General features: G+C 42.1%; 1 protein-coding gene across 1 annotated transcript in view; it reads right to left on the bottom strand.

Annotated features, from left to right (window-relative positions):
* Window positions 1-2136: 2136 nt before the first annotated feature.
* Window positions 2137-26090, bottom strand: part of LOC143784493 (polypeptide N-acetylgalactosaminyltransferase 3-like) — a 53165-nt gene continuing 29211 nt past the window's right edge. The window contains exons 6-11 of the mRNA XM_077272791.1: window positions 22858-22975; window positions 22521-22721; window positions 19993-20124; window positions 16431-16535; window positions 5842-5994; window positions 2137-5141 (exon numbers count right to left, since the gene is read on the bottom strand). Coding sequence (XP_077128906.1) covers window positions 5019-5141; window positions 5842-5994; window positions 16431-16535; window positions 19993-20124; window positions 22521-22721; window positions 22858-22975 — 832 coding nt within the window. The 3' untranslated portion in view covers window positions 2137-5018. The remainder of the gene's footprint in view (window positions 5142-5841; window positions 5995-16430; window positions 16536-19992; window positions 20125-22520; window positions 22722-22857; window positions 22976-26090) is intronic.

Below are 26090 nucleotides of genomic sequence, written 5' to 3'. Positions count from 1 at the left end.
GGGATTAAAAAGATGAAAACTGCAGTGAATGTAGTACATTTCCACCAAATTCAGCACTTCATTCCATTAATCTGGCAATATGGTTAGGCCATAACGTACTTTTGGTAGAACAGCCCATTACAAGTATCTTAGATTGTGAACGGAGCATTGGTGCGCATGCGTGTCAATAGCTTCATCCAAACAGGGCATTTCAGTACCCCATTCTTAGGCTCAGTGGGAACCCCCAATAATCATTAGGTTATCACCTATCCTGTAAGTCAGTCTTCCCCAACTCCAGTCCCCAAGAGCCACCAACAGATCATGTGTTTGGGATTTCCTTAGTATTGAACAGGCAATGGAATTATCACGTGGGCCATCCTAAGGAAATCCTGAAAATGTGATCTGTTGGTGGCTCTTAGGAACAGGAGTTGGGGAACAGTGCTATAAGTGATAGTTTGCCATTTCTGAATTCAAATATCTGAGTCTTATGGTCTGAATACGGCCATGATTGCTCGGACCAGCTGCGGATCTCTTGACCTGAACTCAATAGCCTCATAGGCGTATCTAAGACTATTGAGTTCGGGTTAGGAGACCTACTGTTGGCCTAGAAATCAAATTCAGTACTCGGACCGTGAAACATGCTTGATTGGGACTGCCGCTTTAACTTTAAAGGTGTCTTCTTTTGAGTTTTCCTTTATCTTAAGTTACTTCCTTTGTTGTGTGGTTCTCACCAATTTCCACTGTGCAGCAAGATCTCCAAAGGAATCTACACTGTCTGCAGAATTATTAGGCAAGTTGTATTTTGATCACACGATACTTTTTATACATGTTGTCCTACTCCAAGCTGTTCAGGCTTGAGAGCCAACTAACAATTAAGTAAATCAGGTGATCTGCATCTCTGTAATGAGGAGGGGTGTTGTCTAATAACATCAAAATAATTAAGGTGTGCTTAATTATTAGGCAACTTCATTTCCTTTGGCAAAATGGGTCAGAAGAGAGATTTGAAGTGTGAGATGTCTTGCAGAGAGATGCAGCAGTCTTGAAATTGCCAAACTTTTGAAGCGTGATCACCAAACAATCAAGCGTTTCATGGCAAATAGCCAACAGGGTCACAAGAAGCGTGTTGGGCAAAAAAGGCGCAAAATAACTGCCCATGAATTGAGGAAAATCAAGCGTGAAGCTGCCAAGATGCCATTTGCCACCAGTTTTGCCATATTTCAGAGCCACAACGTTACTGGAGTAACAAAAAGCACAAGGTGTGCGATACTCAGGGACATGGCCAAGGTAAGGAAGGCTGAAAAAACGACCACCTTTGGGAAAGAAACATAAGATAAAATGTCAAGACCGGGCCAAGAAATATCTTAAGACTGACTTTTCAAAGGTTGTATGGACTGATGAAATGAGAGTGACTCTTGATGGGCCAGAGGCTGGATCAGTAAAGGGCAGAGAGCTCCACTCTGACTCAGACACCAGCAAGGTGGAGGGGGGGTACTGGTATGGGCTTGTATCATCAAAGATGACCTTGTGGGACCTTTTCGGGTTGAGGATGGAGTGAAGCTCAACTCCCAGACCTACTGCCAGTTTCTGGAAGACAACTTCTTCAAACAGTGGTACAGGAAGAAGTCGGTATGATTCAAGAAAAACATGATTTCCATGCAGGACAATGCTCCATCACATGCCTCCAACTACTCCACAGCGTGGCTGACCAGTAAAGGTCTCAAAGAAGAAAAAATAATGACATGGCCCCCTTGCTCACCTGATCTGAACCCCATAGAGAACCTGTGGTCCCTCATAAAATGAGAGATCTACAGGGAGGGAAAACAGTCCACCTCTCGGAACAGTGTCTGGGAGGCTGTGGTGGCTGCTGCACGCAATGCTGATCATAAACAGATCAAGCAACTGACAGAATCTATGGATGGAGGCTGCTGAATGTCATCATAAAGAAAGGTGGCTATATTGGTCACTAATTGTTTGGGGTTTTGTTTTTGCATGTCAGAAATGTTTATTTCTAAATTTTGTGCAGTTATATTGGTTTACCTGGTGAAAACAAACAAGTGAGATGGGAATATATTTGGTTTTTATTAAGTTGCCTAATAATTCTGCACAGTAATAGTTACCTGCACAAACAGGTATCCTCCTAAGATAGCCAAATCTAAGAAAAACCCCACTCCAACTTCCAAAAATATTAAGCTTTGATATTTATGAGTCTTTTGGGTTGATTGAGAACATAGTTGTTGATCAATAATAAAAATAATCCTCTAAAATACAACTTGCCTAATAATTCTGCACAAGTGTACTCAAGTTGGCGCACGTGGGGCTTTTATAAGTCCATGTATCAGTCATTGCAAATGGTGACCATACAGCACATGGACAACCAAGTCAGGCAGAGCGGAAGCCATTCTTATTTAATGGCTCACAGAGGGCTTACCTCTGTTTCACGTCCTAATGGGTTATCTAAAAAGATCGTCCTGATGAGGCTATCCTTTAAAAACCTATTTTTATTTTTTTTGTCTCCATTTTTCTAGTAAACAAGGCTAGTATTAGCTGCACCGTATAGTGATATTAAAGGACTTATCCAGGATTAATAAAACGTGGCTGTATTATTTCCGAAACTGCGCCACCCCTGACCATAGAGTGATATTACAGTTCAGCTCCCTTCTCCATAGAGCTTAATTGTAATATGGAAAAAACAACCCATGACCGGGGGAAGGAGGTGGTTTAAAAAAAAAAATTAAAAAAAAAGAGCAGCCATGTTTTTCTAATCTTGGACAATCCCTTCAATGCATTCTGGATGAAGGCATAGACCCTAACAATTTGTTTACACCAAATTTAATAATCCCTAAAACATTGTTGGATAGATAACAAGGGTAAACTAACACAACCGTCTATTTCTAACCTATGGAATGAATGTCTGAATAGGGGACCAAAAAAAATGTCAATTAAATAAATGCAATTTTTTAAAAAATAAACAGTTCTGCACATCCCTGAGTCAGATCACCACAACGATATGTATCGAAAACAGTCAAGTGTCAGCGTATTAATGAAGCTGCTGCAATTAGCAAAGAGGATACAATTATATATTGGTTTAAAAGGAGTTTGGAACAAAGAGGAGTCCCGAGTCTTTTCCAGATGGGATTTACAGCCCCTACTAAAGCGCCCAAGAGAAGAATAGGCAGAAAGTACAGGTAGGGTGCTCTCACATTGCTTATAGGGACACGCTCAGTGGCCCCGTCGGGACATACGTTCAAACCTCCACCTAACCCGCGCAAAACACATCCATAATGGTGCCAACAGAGCGAACGCGCGCTCGGTCGTGCATCATTTCCAGGAGTGTATGCCTGCAGGAGGAGGACACCCAGACGTAGTAGACCGCATCCGACGGGGCCATGGACCGTGTACTAAACGCAATATGAAAGCACTGAGTAAAGCAGATGTGCACTTCATTGGACAATAGCACTATAGACCCTAGTGCTACTTACAAGAAAAAGCTTCTGAAAATGAAAAGTTGGCAGTGTTTATAGCTTCCTGATCACTGGCATCAGTATAAAGAAACCACGATCAATTAAATATAAGGCCATTATCAAATATAAAAAAAAAATACATTAAAAAAAGGAAAACTCTGGTGCTCTTAAACTATTAAAAAAATATATATTTTAGTAAAGACCAGAATTCTATATAAAAGTCACAATTCTGGAGCCCTTTTCCTGGGAGTTCTGTGTTGTGCTGTCCTTCTGTTACTCCTCCTAGAAATTTATAGATAAGCAGTCAGACGGCCATATAAATTGGACAGAGAGCAAAACTAAGTGCAGGGACTGGCTGGCGGCTCTCCCGATCTGAAAGTGACAGCTGCACAGAAATATATGAAGCGGTTATGCCAAGTTCAGGAGAGCCGCCAGCCAGTCCAAGCATTGTGTTCCGATTTATATGGCCGTTTGCCTGCGCACTAATACTAATTGTCTAATCACAGCTGACACTGTCAGACGGGGTAGAGACACATCCCCAACTGGTAACACCACATTAGAAGATTATTTTTTCGTAACATAGGAATGAGAGAAGGTAGCGTTCTTTAAAAAAAAAAAAAAAAAATGCTCCAAAATTGTTATATTACGTGAAATACAATTAATATTCCAAAACAGACAGGTCAGGAGAACCAACAGATCCCCTTTTAAAATTCCCATAAAGGGGCTTGTACCATAAATTGAACAATATATGTGCTAACTCCCTGCCCCTAAACGATCCATAAATGGGAATTTACCACTTGAACAGAGCGATGGTCCCGTATAAGCACTAAATATTGTCTGTGGGACTGCTGGAGATAACCCAACGATCTGATTATCTCCGTGGAGTTTCCCTTAAAAGAAAAATTCTGGTCATTTTGCATAATAAAACGGTTCTAGAAAACAGAGCTCAAAAATGGCAGGAAGGATATTCCTTAAATCCTTCATTTTTAAATTTTTGTTAGACCTCAATGGGTGTATCATAAATCCCTAAATCGGTGTACCATAAATCCCTCCAGTCCTATGTGGGGTTCGCCATTGCGCATCACATCCCATCTAGAATTGAGTAAGTATCAAAAAGTTGTGGAGTCTGAGAAAGTCTAGCCACCCGTTGATACGATGTAGAAACCATATTGTAACAGGGAATACAAAGCCTTTACAATGTCGAGGTAAGGAACACATATGAACACTACATAAAAGGTCCACAAATAACATTTTTGAGTGCGGTTTTCGTTAAGGCACGTTCCCCATCCCCCATTTTTTATTAGCCCGTGGTGCTTGGACTCGGAGCACGTCATCCAGTCTGTACTCCATGCAGTCATTGTAAACACTATGAGACCCCACTTGACCGATTAACAGCTATCATGTAAACACACAGAGGAAAATTAGAGAAAAAAAAAAAAGATTTAAAAACAATCTTTGGCATCTGCAGTTGACGCAACGTTCGGAGTGTTCTTTCTTCTGTAACACGACAGCGGCTGCAGGAGACGGTACAGTGTATCTTTCTATCACAGTGCTAAAGAGAAAGTGTTATTCGTTTTCTTAAGTACTTTGTCGGAAAATCCATTGTTGAAAAGGGTCCGAAGGGTTACAAGGGACAAGACTTGGGTTAGGGCCGTTCCCAGTCAGGCACAGGCTATATGCAACACTGAAGATGAGCTGATCCTGGAAAGAGAGGACAAACGAAAAATGAGGCTTTAGTGGGATCGCGATATTATTCCAGTTATAAAATATTCCCATTCTAATTCTTCCTGCTCCATTGCACAAAATACACCATCATGTCTGACCATTGCTCCTATTAAGCAGAGAGTCTGCTCAGCCATGTTGCTCCCCATGATAATGTCTGACGCGCTGTGGAATATGATGGCGATATGGAAGGAAACTAAATAAAATACTCAGTGTCTCAGGTAGTCTACATGGGACAGATTTTCTCTAAGTGATCAGTCAAAACCTATTTAACCATCAGCAACCACGTCAGTACTGAAAAACAAGGAATATTGGCATTAAATATTATACTACCATATTCCACTAGGTATCTTGCCAGCCTTACCAAATAGAGAGTCTAGTTTGGATTGAAATGCTGTTTCGGGGTTCTTGCGACTCATCAGTGCAAAGTAGGAGCCCAATTGGCTATCATGTGGCAAAGCTCTTTAAAGTGTCGACATTGACTTATATCATTGCTACTTCCTATAGGTGGCGCTAGACACTCTTTTCTCGTCCTCTGTGATGAGGCAACTAGCATATTTTATTTCCCATGGAGCATTGCACGCCCTATAAGTCTCTGTATGCCAGCGTGTTAAGTCACCTTAAGGAGAAATCTTACCTTACTCCTTAGATGGCCCGGGTAAGAATTAGGAAAACTTACCTTCTGAAGTTCCCACTTTTCCTCAGATAGAACCGTTGTGTCTCCGCCTTTGTAATTACACTTGCTAAGGAGAACCTGCTCTTTACCAGCTCTAAGACACAGTTCCTTTTGGATATTATGTCGAATCTCATGTCTTAGAGTATATTCAAAGTACTAAATGAGCAAAAAGTAGAAAAATATATATATTTAAAAAAACAATGAAATTATGCTTGTTATAAAGTTATTATCGAAGCAAAATAAATCTTAAAAAGCGGTCAAAGATTAGAAAAAAATCTTTACTCCTGCCCATGCGCTGTGTCATAGTGCAGCTCAGCTCCATTGTCTTGATTGGGGATTTACTGCAGTAGCAGACACACACAATAAATACATACATATATAGATACATACATATACATACATACATACATACGCTACCAAATTGCTTGTGCATGCCCTAATCATCTCCCGCCTCGACTACTGCAACATCCTCCTTTGTGGCCTACCCTCTAACACTCTCGCACCTCTCCAGTCCATCCTTAACTCTGCTTCCCAACTAATTAGTCTCTCCTCGCTACACTCCTGCTTCCCCTCTTTGCAAATCCCTTCACTGGCTCCCAATTTCCCAGCGTAAACAGTTTAAATTACTAACACTGACCTACAAAGCCATCCATAACCTTTATCCTCTGTATATTTCCGAACTAATTTCTCAATATCTTCCCTCACGTAATCTCCGGTCCTCCCAAGACCTTCTCTCCTCCACGCTTATTTGCTCCTCACTCAATCACCTCCAAGACTTCTCTCGAATATCCCCCATCCTCTGGAATTCTGTGCCCCAACATGTCCAGTTATCCACCACATTTGGATGCTTCAAAAGAAACCAGAAAACCCATCTCTTCAAAGAAGCTTACAACCTGTAATGACCACACGGTCACCTCAACACCATCGGAGCTACCACAACCCCCGACCTACTGTCTCCTTCCCCATAATTCTGTAGAATGTAAGCCCGCAAGGGCAGGGTCCTCTCCCCTCTGTATCAGTCTGTCATTGTCAGTTTTGTTTACTGTAAGTGATATCTGTAATTTGTATGTAACCCCTTTTCATGTACAGCACCGTGGAATCAATGGTGCTATATAAATAACAATACATATTCATGTATAGTTTGGCAACTTGGGAATACTTGGACAGAAATCTTATGAATTCGTTAAGGACTACATACTGTATTTACTAAGTTTACGAATTATTTTGTCGTCTAGTTTATAGCTATGGTCATGAAAGAAAAGCATTCACATACAGGGCACAGAGCATGATCAATTTTAAAGTAAAGCAACAAACATTTCATTCTAATTGGCCGTATGATTACACTGTGTTCCAAATTATTATGCACATAGAGTTTAGGAGTGATAAGGTTAGAATTTTTTTGTTTGTCATTTAAACTCATTGATGGTGATGTGTGTCAGGGCTCTTTATATCACTGAAAGCAATTGCAGATACCTGTGCTAATTAGTTTGGCAGGTGTGTCCAAATAAAGGCAAGACTACTTAAGACGGCTGTTCCACATTATTAAGCAGCCTACATTTTTTGCCAAAATGGGAAAGAAAAAGGATGTGTCGGCTGCTGAGAAGCAACAAATTGTGGAGTATTTAGGTCAAGGCATGACTACAATCAACATTGCCAAGACACTTCATCGTGATCATCGCACAATCAAGAAGTATGTAGCTGATTCCCAGCACACACGTGTGCGTGCTGATAAGGAAATACTCAAGCTACTTACCAGGTAGCGGTGTTTTTCAGGAGTCCATGACAGCACTAACGAGAGAGGGGATCCGCCCTTCAGGGACAGGAAACCTACAGAGATAAAAGGGCGGCACCTCTCTCCCGCATCAGTTGGATTACAGAGCATGAGAGGACCTCCATTGATTAGTAACACATAAATATCTTAACACATTTCACCTTGTGACTAAATTTTGTAGAAAATTAACCTACATTAGAATATACTTATCGTGATGAAACCCATACCAGTAGAAAGGGAGGGAATATAGGAGTGCTGTCATGGACTCCTGAAAAACACCGCTACCTGGTAAGTAGCTTGAGTATTTATTCAGTCGTCATGACAGCACTAACGAGAGAATTACAGAGAAAAGAGTATTAGGGTGGGATTACTGCTTCCAGCACCCTTCTACCAAATGTGAGATCATTGGAGCTACCAAGATCTAATCTATAATGATTCAAGAAAGTAGACGGAGATGACCATGTGGCCGCCTTACATATGTCCTCAATTGACACCTCCGATCTCTCTGCCCAGGAAGATGCCATGGCACGAGTGGAATGAGCCTTTACGCCTTCCGGGACTTCTAGGCCACCTGCTGAATAAGCCAGAGAAATTGCCTCCCTAATCCATCTACTCAAGGTGTTTTTGGACACTCTAAACCCTTTTTTGACTCCCTGATAGGATATAAACAGGGAATTGTCTTTTTTCCAGGGATCTGTTAAAGAAATATATTTAAGAAGGCATCTTTTGACATCTAATGTATGGAATCTGAGTTCCTTTGGGTTTTTAGGATTAGGACAAAAGGTAGGGAGATTTATCTCCTGGAGTCTGTGGAACCTAGATGCTACTTTTGGGAGATAGAGGGGATCCGTTCTTAATACTACTCTATCTTCTCTAATCTGCATATAAGGAGTTAGTCTAGAGAGGGCCTGCAAATCACTAACTCTCCTAGCAGACGTAAGAGCAATCAAAAGAGCAGTTTTTAAGGACAGGATCTTTATAGACGCAGATTCTAAAGGCTCAAAGGGGGGTTCCGTTAACGCTGAGAGGACTAAGTTTAAGTCCCACGGGGCTAGTTTATTCTTAACGATGGGTCTTGATCTAGCGGCCACTTTAATAAACCGAGCAATCCAATAATTTTTAGCTAACCCACAGTTATACAGTGCCCCCAAGGCAGAAACTTGGACTCTGAGGGTGCTTGTAGCTAGCCCCATTTCGAGACCTTTCTGCAGGAACTCCAAGATCTTTGGAATACTAGCTTTCTGACTGATAACCGATCCTGAGACTGAAAGGAATTTTCTCCAGATTCTTACATAAATATTTGTAGTGGAGTTTTTTCTGCTTTTTAATAGGGTATTAATAAGTCCCTCAGAAAATCCCTTTTTTCTTAATAATGACCCTTCAAATCCCACGCCGTCAGATGTAAACTGGCCACTCGTGGATGGAAGATCGGACCCTGTGAGAGGAGGTCTGGGAGTTCTGGGAGAATCCATGGTTGAGAAATGGACATTTTCCTCAACCAAGGAAACCACGGCCTCTTGGGCCAGAATGGCGCTATCAGAATCACATGAGCTCTGTCCTCCCGAATCTTTCTGAGGACTATCGGGATCAAGTTCAACGGGGGAAAGGCATAGGCTGTTTCGAAGTGCCAAGGAATCAGGAGAGCGTCCACCGCCACCGGATTGTCTCTGGGATTTAGGGAACAAAACCGACGACATTTTTTGTTTTCTTTGTTGGCGAAGAGGTCTATTTGTGGGTATCCCCAACGATGGGTGATCTGATCGAAGATGGTCTGATTGAGCACCCATTCTCCTTGCCCGAGCTTTCTGCGACTTAGAAAGTCGGCTACAACGTTGTGCTTCCCCTTTATGTGCAGTGATGTTAGTGACCGTAGATGATTCTCGGCTATCTGTAAGATACGACCCGATACCTCCATTAAGGACCTGGATCGGGTTCCCCCTTGGTGGTTAACGTAAGCTACCGTTACCTGATTGTCTGAGAATATTCTGACGTGATGGTCCTGTAAGGATATAAGGAAATATCTCAGAGCTCGTTCTACGGCCAACAACTCTTTGAGGTTAGATGACAAACTCTGTTCGGAGGGTGACCAAACCCCCTGGACCCACATCTCGCCCATATGTGCCCCCCATCCCGTGGGGCTAGCGTCTGTGGTTAATACTCGTGATATGTGGTTTATCCAGGGTACCCCCTTACGAAGGTTTGGAGCGTGTAACCACCAACGTAAGGACTGAATAGTGGCAATTGACAAGGAAAGAAAACTGTCCAAGTGACCTTCTAACCGACGAGTGTTGTACAGAACCTCCCACTGTAGGACCCTGGTGTGGTACTGGGCCCATCGTACTGCCGGGATGCACGACGTGAGTGAGCCTAACAGTGACATTGCTCCCCTCAATGTTATAACTGGATTAGCAATCACTCCAAGAATCTGTCATTGGATCTTTTCCAACTTAACGTCAGGTAGACGGCATTCTTGTAACCTTGAGTCCAATATGAGACCCAAGAATTCTTGAATCTCTAGAGGCTGCAACCGTGACTTTTTAAAATTGATTATCCACCCCAACCTTTGCAAGGCTGCGATTACTTTGTGTAGTTGGGACGTGCAGTGTGATTCGGAGTTTCCTATTATTAATAGGTCATCGAGATATGGAACTATGAGAATATCCTGCTCATGAAGATGCGCCATAACCTCCACCATTATTTTAGTGAATACCCGAGGGGCCACCGCAACACCAAAGGGGAGTGCCCTGTATTGGAAGTGTCTTATTGATTCTCCTAAGAGGACTGCAACTCTTAGATAACACTGGTGGTCTACGTGTATGGGGACGTGATAATACGCGTCTTTCAGATCCAAGACGACCATAAAGCACCCGCCAAACAATAACTTTATTGCAGACTTGACCGACTCCATTTTAAATGACGGGATCCACAAAAATCTATTTAGGCCTTTCAGGTTTATAATTGTGCGAAAAGTGTTATCTGGCTTTTTAATCAAGAAGAGGGGAGAATAGAATCCTTTACCCCTCTGTGTTTCAGGAACCTTCACCAAAACGCCTTTCTGTTGGAGTTCCTGGACCTCAGTCTCTAACGCCAGCTGTTCTGTGGAGGAAGAACGCAATGGTGTTACCAGAAACTTGTCGTCAGGAGTGAACCGAAAGTCAAACTTTAAACCAGACTCCACAATCTTCAAGACCCACGGGCTATTGGATATAGTACGCCATGCCGGATAGAAGGCTAGAAGCCTGCCTCCTACCCGGTCCGCCAGTCATTGTGGCTTCCTGTTGTCTCTAAAGGAGCTAAACATGTAGCCTCTACCTTTCTTTTTGTTGGCATCATATCTGGATCTTTCTCTATTTGGTCTTGTTCGATCAAACCATCTCCTATTAGTGCCTCTTCTGTAAGTAGGCCTACCCAGGTAGGGAAACCGTTTCTTACTGTCTCCCGCTTTCTCTAATAATTCGTCCAGAACCGGACCGAATAAGTGTTCTCCCACGCACGGGATGTTGCACAATTTGGATCTGGCCTGCATGTCTCCTTGCCAACATTTCAGCCAGATTGCTCTACGGGCTGAATTAGAGAGCGCGGCCGACCTAGCCGCCAATTTAACTGAGTCCGCTGAAGCGTCAGCAAGGTAAGCCGCAGCCCCCTGAATCATAGAGAGGGAGGATAATATTTCATCTCTCGGGGTTTTGTCCTTCAGCTGACCCTCCAGGCTATCCAGCCACACCATCATGGAGCGTGCCGTGCAGGTGGCAGCGATTGATGGTCTGAGAGCCCCTGCTGAAGTTTCCCAGGCTCCTTTGAGAAACACATCTGCCCTCCTGTCCAGTGGGTCCTTTAAAGTCCCCAGATCTTCAAACGGTAGAGAGGACTTTTTAGAAGCCTTGGCTACAGCTGCATCAAGCTTCGGGGCTTTATCCCACGTGGCCGAAGCAGATTCCTCGAACGGATACTTCCGTTTGAAGGATGGAGGAAGAGAACCTTTTCTTTCCGGTTTTTTCCATTCTCTGGAAATTAGGGCGCTGACTTTCTCCACCACCGGAAAGCATCGGCGGGATTTACGGTCCAGACCTCTGAACATGACATCCTGCATGGATTTCTCTGGCGGCGTCTGCTCAATACCGATTGTATTATTTACCGCTTTAACGAGGCGGTCTATGCGGTCAAAAGAAAAACAGGAATGTTCATATTCAGAACCCGAGGAGGACACTGATGAGAGAGAGGCTTCTGACTTCAGATCTCCTAAGTCACTTTCGTGTGAACTTGGGGAACCAGAGTCTATTATTTTAGACCCCCTATTATGAGATTGAGATCTAGTAGAGCTCCTAATCTCTTGTCTCACCATCTGTCTCAGACTAGAAGCGAAATCTGGTGTTTCTTCCGCTATTAGACGTTGGATACACGGACCACATAGTCTTTTAACGTATTCGTCAGGTAGAGGAATACCACATTCTGCACATTCCTTGTGCTTGGATTTAGAGGACCGCTTTCTTCCCTGATGTAAAAAAGGGAATAAGGAGGGACACCAATCACTAAGTGAACTTTCACGATGATCACTTACCCCTACAGTGTCCGAGTGGTACCGAAGATTGCGGGGGGACCCTCTCCACCGAAGCAATATCCATCCGGCTCGAGGACTTTCCGGCTTTAGCAGATTGATCAGCTTTACCTCCAGGACGACTACTGCCACTAGAACGTCGCTGGGTGTTTGCTGCATGGGGCTTCTCCAGGGGTTGCTGCTGCTCAGAAGGCAACTGCTCCTGCTCCTGAGACTCCATTGTAACAATGGATACGAAGCATGAGGCAGCCATCGATGAATCTTTAAGTAGCCGGCCCCCTAAAGGTACCTCCCCCTGATGGGGGACAGCAGGCCAATCCCGGTGAACTGCCTGGTGCCAGCCAGTGTGTGTGTGGGAGGCCCCTCCTTTCCCCTCCAATGGTACTCACAACTTTAGTCCGGAAGTACCGCCGCCAGTTTCCACCGAAAAACGCCCCCACGCCGATTTTCCAGGGAAGAACGCTGGGCGCCGCCATGTTTTCCTTCCATAGACGCACTGCGCATGCGCCGAGCGTCATTGCTTCTTGCCGGACTAAGCACCGCCCCCTTATGCGCGTCACCTCCGGTGCGCTGCTTCCGGGACGCTAAGCGCAGCGCCCGTGCTGCTTAGAATGCCGGTGTAGAGGGGAAGCTCTAGCCCCGACGCCGGCACCCAGGAAACCGCCGCTGTGATGCACCGCTTAATACGCCCGTGCAGAGGGGACGCTCCGGCGCACAGTGCCGGCCGCAAAAGTACCGCCGCTGCGATGTGTGCCACCAGATGGGTATCGGAGGGCCTCCCACACAATACTTACCTGCACCTGGCGATGGGACACCACTCGAGCCAGCACTCCCCCTGAAGGCTGCTCCTGCCGTGCTGTTGCCTACCCCCACAGCCCTCTGTGGTGTGGCACTTCCAGCGTCACAATCAACACCGGGGAAGGGGCCATCCCGCCTCCAGAATCGGTGAGTCGGACCTGGGTCCCAATTTCTTCGCCTTTCTTCAAAAGGCGTCTGCAGGGTCCCCTGTCAGGGACAGGAAACCAACTGATGCGGGAGAGAGGTGCCGCCCTTTTATCTCTGTAGGTTTCCTGTCCCTGAAGGGCGGATCCCCTCTCTCGTTAGTGCTGTCATGACGACTGAATAAAAATTGAGGACTCTTTCCAACAGGCAATTGCGTAAGGTTAAAAGAGCAGCTGCAAAAATGCCTTGTCATAGCAGCAGACAAGTTTTTGAAGCTGCTGTTGCCTCCAACGTCCCCAGAACAACAAGATGCAGGGTCCTTCAGAGGTTTGCAGCTGTGCGTAAGCCATCCTGTTGACCACCTCTATCCACTGCAACAAGCAGAAATGGCTCCAGTGGGCCAAACGATACATGAAGACTGACTTCCAAACTGTTTTGTTCACCGATGAGTGCCGTGCAACGCTCGATGGTCCAGATGGATGGAGTGGAGGATGGACACCCCATGAAAACACGGCTAAGGCGCCAACAAGGAGGAGGTGGAGTAATGTTTTGGGCTGGAATCATGGGGAGAGAGATTGTCGGCCCCTTTATGATCCCTGAAGGGGTAAAGATGAACTCCATAATCTATGTGGAGTTTCTAAAACAACACTTCCTGCCATGGTTCAAGAGGAAGAACCGTGCTTTCCGCAGCAAGATCATTTTCATGCATGATAATGCACCATCTCATGCTGCAAAAAACACATCTGCATCTCTGGCTGCTATGGGCATAAAAGAGGACAAACTTATGGTGTGGCCACCATCTTCCCCTGACCTCAACCCCATTGAGAACCTCTGGAGCATCATCAAAAGGAGTGTCTATGATGGCGGGAGGCAGTTCACATCTAAGCAACAGCTCTGGGAGGGTATTCTGTCCATATGCAAAACAATTGAAGCAGAAACCATCCAAAAACTGACAAATTCAATGGACGAGAGAGTTCAGAAGCTTCTTTCGAACAAGGGGTCCTATGTGCAAATGTAACATCACCTAGAATAAAGTTTTCACTTGAAAACTGTTTGATTTCATTTTGTAATAAGCTGATAATGCTTATAACTTCACAATTCACCATTTTTTTGTTCAAAATAAAAAAAAAAGGTTGAAAACTCTGCTGTGCATAATAATTTGGAACATGCATTATGAGTGTTTATTTTTTAAAAAAAGATACTGTTTCCATAGGCAGTTTGTTCCAAAACATTGCAATTATACTAGAATAGTAGATGACTGGAAAATAACAATGACCGCAATTCAGATAGGTAATTTAGAGAAAATATGAGGAAATATTATTTGCATAATAATTTGGAACACAGTGTAGTATATATAATTAAGCACCAATATAAGATTATATATATGCATCACAGGAGGAGTTGGGGCATATATACGCAACACAGAAGAGGCTGGGGTATATATATATCACAGGATGATTTGGGTATATATATATATACACAGATCACAGGAGGGGCTGGGGCATATATAGGAATCACAGGAGGGGCTGGGGGCATATATACGAATCACAGGAGGGGCTGGGGGCATGTGAGTATATATATATATATATATATATATATATATATATATATATATATATATATATATATATATATATATACACACACACACACACACACACACACACACACACACATGGGGCTGGGGCATATATATATTTATATACGCATCACAGAGGGGATAGGGGCACATACGCATCACAGGAGGAGCTGGGGCTGCTACCGTGTTCATTGGTGGGAGTGGAGTGCAGAGTGGAGAACACTCTCAGGAGCAAATAAAGGGCCCATAGCCAGCAAAATACAGCCCCCAGCCCGAGCACTGCAGTCCCAGGAATCTGCCTGGGGGGGGTGCAGAAAAGGACACCACGGGCTGCAAATGGCGTTGGGCCAGAGATTCCCCACCCCTGTTTTAGATGGGTCTGTCAACATTGTATTAAGGAACTGACGCAAGCTTAATTAAGGGTATGTGCACACAATGTGGAAACTGCTTGAAAAAAACTCTTAAAAACTCTTCAGGTTTCTAAAAACGCCAAATAGATAAAAGAAATTTTGGCCATTTTGCTGGCATTGTCCGGTTGGAAGGATCAAAAGATGAAGTTTTTGCTTAGAAAGTTTGTGCTGGGTTTGAACAGTTATTTTGTACAGACTCCCTTTAACAATAATCATCAGTAGTTACGGGTGGGTGGCACCGGTGTAACACAGCCAGCACCTGATATGTATGGAGTGGCCCCAGTTCCTTAGCATTTTCCATTAACCAGCACCCAACATCTGCCATACGCCACATGTTAGCAAGGGGTTAATATCTAATAAGTGAACGTGCATGCAGTACAATGCATGTGTGACTTATAAGGATTAGTAATGTCTATAAATGCCCTATAGATGTTTAGTTTGCACTATTCCTGTACTCAAGATGAGCGCAGCAGAGCGGAATTTGCCAAGTATCTCAATTATTATGACCACTGATCATTAGTTATAATGCGATTTTTTTTTTTTTTCTGGGCTTTTTCATTGGAATCGAAATACACTCACTAACCTACTATTAGGATATCGGAGTTGTGGTAAGTGACACATTCTCACTGTTTCATGTGTACTTAGCAGAAGACCAGCTGATTGCGTGAAGGTTTAGGAATGTGACAAGTGATACCTTATAATTTTCATTCCAAGGCCCATGCTGAGCAGCCCACAGCTCATCCAGAAAGCCGGGAGTGCGGCACCTTGGCAGCTATGTGAAGAACTTATTAGAGACTATGCTGGGGTTATAAAAATGAACAGCAGAGCAAGTCTTCTAGCTTTATACCAGCCATAAAGATATATAGATCTTTAAGAATAAGGATACAGCTGGTATAAAGCAAGACGACTATATATATATATATATATATATATATATATATATATATATATATATATATATATATATATATATATATATATATATCAGTGGTACCCCATGGTGGCTCTCGTCCTGGAAGACCTCTCTGGTGTAGTGCCTGTGGGGGCACTTCAGAGAGACTGGACACTTACTGCCGGGTGTCCCCACATATTAAATTGATCACTGGACACTTTGTGATCATTCTTATAGGATCTTTCTAGCAAGTAGGGATTGTAAAGCAAAAAATCCATTTCAGTTGTTGATAAATTGTCGATAAATGTTAAGATCCACCTACGCTGAAAACCCCATAAATTTTAATTACACAGATGAATGGCTGATCTTCATAATTAAATAACTAGAAGCATTTGCATTGAGACCTTGAAAAAAAAAAGAACAGAAGAATATAGAAACGTTACCTGGTTACCCCCAAGTCCATGACAGTCATACAGGATCGCAGGTTTGCCCCCATGATTATTATCGGATCCGGCATCCAAACACCATTGTTTGCCAACATTCTGTATCTGTATAGGGAAAACAATTAGACAATGTAGTATTTTGCCTTTATCTATCTGGTTACATCCCTCTCCACTATACTGAATTAATAGGCTGTTCTAGAAGTACAGTTCCCCAATTATCCCAAACTACAGCTATGAGGATATCGCAAATTCTGATTTTCTTTATGCACATGGCAGAATGTAGCCCCTGCAGTGATTTCTCAGGTCTCCTACTATTGTTTCTACTATAACAATCTCCTATTATTGCTTCCACAGCAATAGACTGTAACCAAGGTTACAGACTACAAAGAAAACGTGTAGTCAGACCAAGCACCCTTGTGTCACTCTCTACCATATGCACCTCATGAACCTGCAGGATCAGATTACATATGGGCTTTGTATGCAACCAAGTATCCATGGAGATAGAGAGGTCTGCATACGAACTGCATACACAAAACTCTAGGATATTGTGAAATTAAGACCGTGAAAAGTTGCTTGATTTTTCTTAAATGTACTAGATGCATTGGAGCGGTTTCAACAAAATAGGACATATGTATATACTATGTATACACGCATACAGTACATATTGTGTGTATGTGTGCATATATACATACACAAACAAAAGAAAAAAACAGAACTTATTATTTGGTACAGGAACCTCTGTTTGCAATTACGGAGGTCAGACATTTCCTGCAGTTCTTGACCAAGTTTGCACACACTGCAGCAGGGATTTTGGCCCACTCCTCCATATAGATCTTCTCCAGATCTTTCAGGTTTTGGGGCTGTCGCTGGGCAACATTGATTGTCAGCTCCCTCAAAAGATTTTCTATTGGGTTCAGGTCTGGAGACTGGCTAGGCCACTTCAGGACCTTGAAATGCTTTGTATGGAGCCAGTCCTTAGTTGCCCTGGCTGTGCGCTTCGGGTCATTTTTATGCTAGACCCAACCACGACCCATCTTCAATGTTCTTACTCAGGAAAGGAGGTTGTTAGCCAAAATCTAGAGATACATGACCCCATCCATCCTCCCTTCAATACGATGCAGTTGTCCTGTCCCCTTTGCAGAAAAGCACTGCCAAAGTATGATGTTTCCCCCACCATGCTTTCACGGATGGGACGGTGTTCTTGGGGTTGTACTCATCCTTCTTTCTCCAAACAAAACGAGAGGAGTCGATACCAAAAATAACTATCTTGCTCTCATCTGACAACATGAACTTCTCCCAAGCCTCCCTTGGATCATCCAGATGGTCATTGGCGTACTTCAAATGGGCCTGGATATGTGCTGGCGTAAGCAGGGGGACCTTCTGCGCCCTGCAGGATTTTAATCCATGATGACGTAGTGTGTTACTAATGGTAATGTTTGAGACTATGGTCCCAGCTCTCTTGAGGTCATTGACTAAGTCCACCTGTGTAGTTTTGGGCTAATTCCTGACCTTTCTCAGAATCATCTTTACCCCACGAGGCGAGATCTTGCATGGAACCCCAGACCGTGGAAGACTGACAGTCATCTTGTGTTTCTTCCATTTTCTAATAATTGTGCGAACACTTGTTGCCTTCTTACCAAGCTGCTTGCCTATTGCCCTGTAGCTCATCCCGGCCTTGTGCAGGTCTACAAATTTGTCCCTGGTGTCCTAAGACAGCTCTTTGGTCTTGGCCATCGTGGAGAGGTTGGAGTATGATTGAGTGTGTGAACAGGTGTCTTTTATACAGGTAATGCTATCAAACAGGTGCACTCAATACAGGTTATGAGTGCAGAGTAGGGGGGCTTCTTATAGAAAAACTAACAGGTCTGTGAGAGCCAGAATTCTTGCTGGTTGGTAGGGGATCAAATACTTATTTCATGCAATAAAATGCTATTTAATTATGTAAAAAATCCTACAATGTGATTTTCTGGTTTTTATTTTTAGATTCTGTCTCTCACAGGTGAAGTGTATCTACGATAAAAATTACAGACCTCTCCATTCTTTGTAGGTGAGAAAACTTGCAAAATCGGCAGTGTATCAAATACTTATTTTCCGCACTGTATATATTTTTATTACACATATACAAAAAACACACACTTTTTATATAAACATATTTAAACACATATACAGTGCCTTGAAAAAGTATACCCAGTGAACCTTTCCATATTTTTTATGTGCACCCAAACTGAAATGTGTTATATTTGGATTGTGTGTGATATACCAAGACAAAATAGCAAGTATTTGTGAAGTGTAAAGAAAATGATGCACGATTTTCTAATTATTTAAAAAATGTAAATCTGCAAATTGTGAAATGACATTTGTATCCAACCCTCTGTAGTCTGATACCCTTAAATGAAATCCTGAGTGGTCAATTATCTCCAGAAGTCACATATATTAGCAAATTTAGTCCACCTGTGTGTAATTTATTCTCAGTATAAATATAGCTGTTCTGTGAAGGCCTCAGAGGTTTGTTTGAGAACATTAGGGATCAAACAGACCCATGAAAATCATGGAACACACCAGACAAGCCAGGGATAAAGTTCTGGAGAAGAGTAAAGCAGGGTTAGGTTATAAAGAAATATAGACCAAGCTCTGAACATTTCACAGAGCACTGTTCTACATCATCCAAAAATGGACGGAGAATGGCACAACTGCAAACCTACCAAGACATGACCGTCCACTTAAACTGACATCCAAGCAAGGAGAGCACTAAGTAGAGAAACAGCTAAGAGGCCTATGGTCACTCTGGATGAGCTGCAGAGATCCACAGTTCAGGTGGGAGAATCTGCCCACAGGACAGCTATTAGTCATGTACGCCACAAATCTGGCCTTTATGGAAGAGTGGCAAGAAGAAGAAAGCCATTTTTAAAAGATAGCCATAAGAAGTCTCATATGCAGTTTGCAAAAAGGCATGTAGGGGAAAAAGGTGCTCTGGTCAGAGGAGACCAAAAGATAACTTTTTAGGCTAAATGCAAAATACTGTGGTGAAAAATTAATACTGCACATCGCCTTGAAAACACCATCCCTACTGCCAAACATGATGGTGGCCGCATCACGCTGTGAGGATGCTTTTCTTCAGCAGGAACAGGGAAGCTGGTCATAGTTGATGGGAAGATGGATGGAGATAAATACAGTGCAATCATGGAGAAAAACCTGTTAGCGGCAGCAAAATAATTGAGACTGGGACGTGAGTTCACCTTTCAGCAGGACAATTACCGTAAACATCCTGGCATAGTCATGTGTTTGAATGACCCGGTCACAGTCCAGTCCTACATCTCATTGAGAATCTGTGGCAGACTTGAAAATTGCCGTTCACAGACCCCCTTCCTCCAACCTCACTGAGCTACAGCGTTGGTGCAACGTGAAAAATTGTGGAAAAGGACATAGGGAATGAATACTTTTTCAAGGTACTGTGTGTGTGTGTGTGTGTATATATATCATATAATATATTTATTAATATACAGAGATAATGTAGGCCAAGGAGATTTTAGAAAATAGCCAATGATTGCGTTTTTGAACTTACATCTCCATAGATGAGCGGGTTCAGATCTGGCACATACATTTCAGGATAGATATTTTTCAGATACCATGAAAAATTCTTGCACTGAAGGTTTTCTCGTAAACTGCTTCTTTTTGATATATCTCCATAGGCTTTCTATTAAAAAATGTTTTTTTATAGTATAGAATGTTAAAGAACAGAACAGCTTAGCGTGAAACCTATTCAGTAAATGACAACAAAAAATGTAGGCACTACGGACTTTTTACATTACGGAGGTCTCAGAGCGCAGATTTTCACGTTTTTAAAAAGGACCTGTCACAAAGTCAAAAGCATACAATTTTTGCTCTGATTTTATTCCAACTGCGAAGCTAAATATTGCACTTTTGTTTTCATCTTTAAAATCTGCTGTTCGGTTCCAGAGATAGGAGCCTGCTTATTTAGTGCTAATTTTTATGGTCTTTTACCAAAAGTGCGTTTCTCACAGGGCAATTATGAGGAGAAGCCTAAAGACACAGCCCCAGATAATTCTATGAGCAACACCCCCTTGATAAAGTCCATAAAATCAGATAAAAAGTCAATTTTCTGGAACCATATGATGGCTTTAAAGAAAGACAAAATGAAAAAGAATTCTCTGGGGAGCAGCAAGACTAAAAGAGCAAAAATTGGCCACTTTTTACTTGGTGACCGATCCTGATTAAGTGCAGATTTGATGCAGCTTGTGTTATGTGCAGACTGTGAAATCTGTTGTAAAAATGTTGCAACAAATCTGCAAAAGAATTTACATGCTGCAGAAGGAAAAAAGAAAAAACTACATTTCAAACAGATCCCTTTTCTTCAACATGTGGATGGGGTTCTATATTGTTCTGTAAGTTTCTGCTGATTTTCAATGCTGAATCTACATTAATAATCTACAACAGTGCGGCAGCATATGAATTCACTTTTAAATGTATATTTAGATGATCCTGAAAGAATAACTTTTTTTATTCTCAACGTCAGGCTCTTTTAGAAGCGGCTTTGAACAGCTGCTCTAACAATGATCCATACTCAAACACTATTTACAAACACTTCCATGTGTGAGCTTCTCAGATCCCCTCTCCCATGCTCAGACAATGTAAGTGTTTGTAAATAGTTTTTGAGTACAGATTATTGCTGGAGCAGCAGCTCAGATCAACTTCTAAAAGAGCATGAAATGGGAAGTTAAAACAGCACTATCAACATGGTGTTTGAAAAATAAGGAAGCACAATATAATAATGGAGTATACAACAGATTCATAACTTTTCAAATAATAATCAATAATTTATATTAAATTTGGGCCCTTGCTAGATCTTCAGTTGTGTCATTTTTCAAGTACAGAGTGGAGATACTGATTAAGACTGGAGCACTTTGGGAGTGTTGAGACATTAGTGAAGCATGGGCCGTGTCCTCCATCTTGACACATCTATTTGGTAGAATATTATATTATATAAAATTCATATTGTACCTAGTGTTAATAAAACTTCTTGAATTACTTTTTTTGGCCAGGAGAATGGTGCAATGGTCCAAAGATTGCCCCTATCAACCTTATTTTTTCTTCAGAGGCACAGATAAAAAGCCCCTGTGCGGAACTGTACATGGACCACATAGTCTCCAACAGCCAATTGGCCAAGAGAAGTGCTTATCATCAGTATTTTGCAAAACCCTTACTAATTATGTTGGTCAACTGCAAACTATAAGTAAGGCAACTGAAACTAAAGCAGCCAGTCACATGCATTGCATTTTTAAGGCCAGTATGCACCAGTACAAAGGATGGTCCCATACAGACTATCAGCAAGTGCTAAAGATCTTGTTGATGGTATTCATAGTGGTACCACTGTAAGACTTGTAGGTCAATTGAATGAAAAGGAACTGACAAGTATAAGCCATTTATTGACAAACCACTGACCCAAAATTTTGTCAACAGTCACAAAAATAGAATAAGACTTACATGTAATTCCATTTCTGGGAACCCTCCACAACAGCACCATAGAATTTCCCCTGCTGTCGTGGAGGGTGACTAGAGAAAATAGAATTAGACTTACTGGTAATTCCATTTCTGGGAACCCTCCACAACAGCACCATAGAATTACCCCTGCTGTCGTGGAGGGTGACTAGAGAAAATAGAATTAGACTTACCGGTAATGCCATTTCTGGGAACCCTCCACAACAGAACCATAGAATTACCCCTGCTGTCGTGGAGGGTGATTAGAGAAAATAGAATTAGACTTACCGGTAATTCAATTTTTAGGAACCCTCCACGACAGCAGGGGTAATCCTATGGTGCTGTCGTGGAGGGTGACTATAGAAAAATACATTAGAGGAAGAGTAAAGCTGAATTATTAGATGTGTCCAATGAGACCGTATAAATATAGAATGCACAGAAAACTGCATGTAATCCTGGGACATCATAGTATCCCATTCTACTATCTCAGTTAAGCTTCCAGACTTCAATACAATTATTTCTGTTCGAAAAAAAGCTAGAGGAACTTTTTTTTTTTTTTTAATTTACATAGTATGAGAAGTTGGATTCTTCTACCTGGTGGACAATATTTGCAGCTTCACGATTTCTCCGATAAAATATGTCCTTATAGTCATCCATCCACACTTCGGCAAGGCGGACCTGGTTCCGGATGATCACCTGAGTACCTTTAGGAAAGGTATGAGGACTCTTGCTACGGAACACATGGCCGACAACAGAACATGGTAGAATTTCCAGCTGCCCTCCACACTGCCATACCTGGGCATAATAAAAGGAAATATTGGTGGACAACGACATAAGATGGCTTCATGATCAACAAACAAGGTCTACAGCAAAGTACATAAATAAAAGAACTCTACAGATATCAAAATGTCAGATATATGCATCTACTTACTCTAAAAGACATTTCTATATTTTCACCGCCCCATATCTCCATTTCTTCATCATAACTTCCGATGTGTTGAAAATAATCCTTGGATATTGAGAAGAGACCGCCAGCAAAGGTTGGTGTCCTATATGAAAGTAGACGTTTATAGTTGACAGGTAAATTTCTATTTCTATGCCCTAAATGCGTCATTTATCAAACTACAAAGGTTCTAAATAGCTTCTTTTTTTTTTTTCTCCTTTACTGAAAAGCACATTTTGCGTTACTGCCTTCCAGCAGAGGACGATGCAATACAATGTAGATGCGTCTATTAATGGTGACGCCCAATGTGTAAAAAGCCAATGCAAAGCGTGTCTGATGCCATCAGCACAACCTTGGACAGACTAGGAGCTAGCTATTTAACTTAGCAGGTGCCAGAGATACCTCAGCCTTACCCAGACATTAAACAGGGCCCCCTGAGTTGGGGCCACAGAGTGGTTGCTGGCCGGAGGAGCGAGAATGAGCCAAGAGAAATCAGTAACTAAAGGGACAGAACAGGGACAGAAGCAGGAAAAAAGCAGTAGTCAGATATCTGGAGGTCAGTCCGAAGTTACTTCAGACAAGTGTAGGACAAAGTCGAGAGGGTTTAGAGGGCAAACGAGGTCAGAATTAAGAGGGTCACGAAAAAAGCATTCGCAAATAAATAGAATTAGAGATCAGTAGGAAAACCAAACTATAACTATCAACTCCCAGCAGACTGTGGCACCCACAGGAGGGGTTGCAGTACTCCACTGTAGGTTTATTACATATAACATACTCTGTACTAGAATATGGCATACACCGTGAGAACTTTGTGCTGTTTTACAAAATTATATATCACTCATCTGTGGACAATATACCTTGTGGCCTAATACTTTTGTGGTGAGCGGCATCAAGCAGAGGACCCATTACATATTGTCAAAGAAGAAAATGAAACTAGCGGATGGAGTTTACATCAGAATGTAGCTGCACTCCAATTTTATTTTATTTATTTATTTATTTTTTTTTCAGAATAAATTCTCATCATTAAACACCATATTTTGTTTGCTCAATTAAAAAAAAAAAAAAAAACTACGGTAGAATTGTTGAGAAGAGAAAAAAAACAAAATAACATATAATTTAAAACAAAAAATTGATGGTCTCCAATTCTAGATGGAGGAATTAGAGCCCCCCATACGCACTAGATATTGGCCAAATGATGGTTCTACTGTGCAGCGTTCTCACTCACTGGTGTACACTACACTGCATAAACAGACCAGTAACAGCACAAGGTGTCGCACGAATACAAGCAACATACAGTCGGAAGTTACATACATCAATGAAACTAAACTACAGTAACTAAATAAAGAAAATATGTAAATAATGATATATCCGCGCTAGGAAACCCCTCTCTGTTTGTGTGACTTAGTAACCCAAAAGATAATATTCTGAACCAGCCCTAATTGTTATGTGTGATCTAGAAGAAAGTAAGGGTCCTTTAATTTTTATTTGTTACCAGCTCTCACTAAACTCTTTTCAGAGTGACTTTCATAAAGAATACTACCAAAAATAAACGTATAGGGTGATTATTCCATAGTATGAGTACACACTCACCCTTCCAAGGAGATCATGGTATAGCTCAATGTAGTTCTCCGTACGTTTATGTCCGTACTAATAATCTTTGTTCTTCGTCCCGATGTCCGGATCAATATATGCCAAGGGTGTATACGCGTGGTAAGCGCTGCCCCGGCCAGTGGCAGAGCTCGCCCGCAGTATTCGCTTGCAGTAACTAGCGCGAGGTGTGTGCGCGCTGTGGTTCGTTAGCCGCTCGGTCTCCTGACAATGCAGGACCTAGCGTGACGTCACAGTCACGTGTTGACACACGTGACTGGCTATGGGTAGCGCGGTGGATCAAACAGCCAGACGCGTTTCGAAGTAAACGTACTTCTTCCTCAGGGTTGATCCATATGGAGATGTCTAGCCTTTTTATCCACAGCCGCAACCGCTTAACCCCTTCATGAATTAAAGGCGAACAGCTCGATTTCGCTGATCAGACCTCTTGGCATTAAGGTATCCAGTTCAAAGATCATCCTGCTCTCCTCCCTTGACATCTGTTTGATGTAATCACCTTTTCGCCAACTTTTGTTAACTATCTTTAGGCCAGTAATAATAGTGCCTTTTATTGAGCCTCCATGTTTGTACAGGAAATGTTTTGATAGAGGATGACCCTGGAATTTCTTTTTTATATTTCTCATATGTTCATTTATTCTTATGACAAAGAACCTAGCTGTGCGAACCTGGTACTCTGGCAGCGTTTTATTGATGATGTTGTTTTTATATGGTCTGGGGGCCCTGAGTCATTGTCCGATTTTATTATTAATTTAAATAAAAATGAGTGTTTTTTATATTTTACGGGCACCACCAGTTCCAAATCCATTAATTTTTTAGACTTAACTATTTTTATTGACGAAGGAAAAATTCACACTAAGACTTTCCACAAACCTACAGATGCCAACAAATATATATCACTGGAAAGTTGTCACCTCCCTAGTTGGTTGACCAACGTCCCAAGAAGCCAATTCATCCGAGCACACAGGAATTGTTCTAATATACAAGATTTTAATCATGAAGTGGAAACCCTGACAACTAAATTTGTTCAAAAGGGCTATTCTCAGGATCATTTACTTAGTGCAAAACGATTAGTGGAAGGGCTATCAAGAACTCAACTACTACAAAACAAAGAAAGAGACAAAGATAATTTAAAAACATCCGAAGTGGTCCCTATAATCACGCAATTCAATGCCAATACTCACCTATTAAAGAGGATAATAAATAAACACTGGGATATCCTAAAAGAGGACAAAATCATAGGAGAAAAAATTTCCGAACGCCCAGTGTTTATATATAGAAAAGCTAATAATTTGGCAAACAGAATAGCCCCTACCGTTCCAAACTCACAGGCTCTTATTATGCATCCCCCCTCTGGTATGCCTCCAGGATTTTATCCATGCTTCAAGTGTAAACCGTGCAAGCATTTAAAATATGGGAAACAGTTATCACTTTTGAATGGACCTAATGAATGGACTATCAAAGATCATATATCATGCAAGACTAAAGGCGTTATTTATTCCATAAAATGCCCATGCAACAAATTATATGTTGGGAGAACAAAGAGGTCCCTGTACATAAGAATAAATGAACATATGAGAAATATAAAAAAGAAATTCCAGGGTCGTCCTCTATCA

The sequence above is a fragment of the Ranitomeya variabilis genome, chromosome 7 (genome assembly GCF_051348905.1).
Source record: "Ranitomeya variabilis isolate aRanVar5 chromosome 7, aRanVar5.hap1, whole genome shotgun sequence".
In the NCBI taxonomy this organism is placed as follows: Eukaryota; Metazoa; Chordata; class Amphibia; order Anura; family Dendrobatidae; genus Ranitomeya; species Ranitomeya variabilis.
The sequence above is the reverse complement of the archived record's forward strand: the minus strand, read 5'-3'. Positions and strand labels throughout refer to the sequence as shown.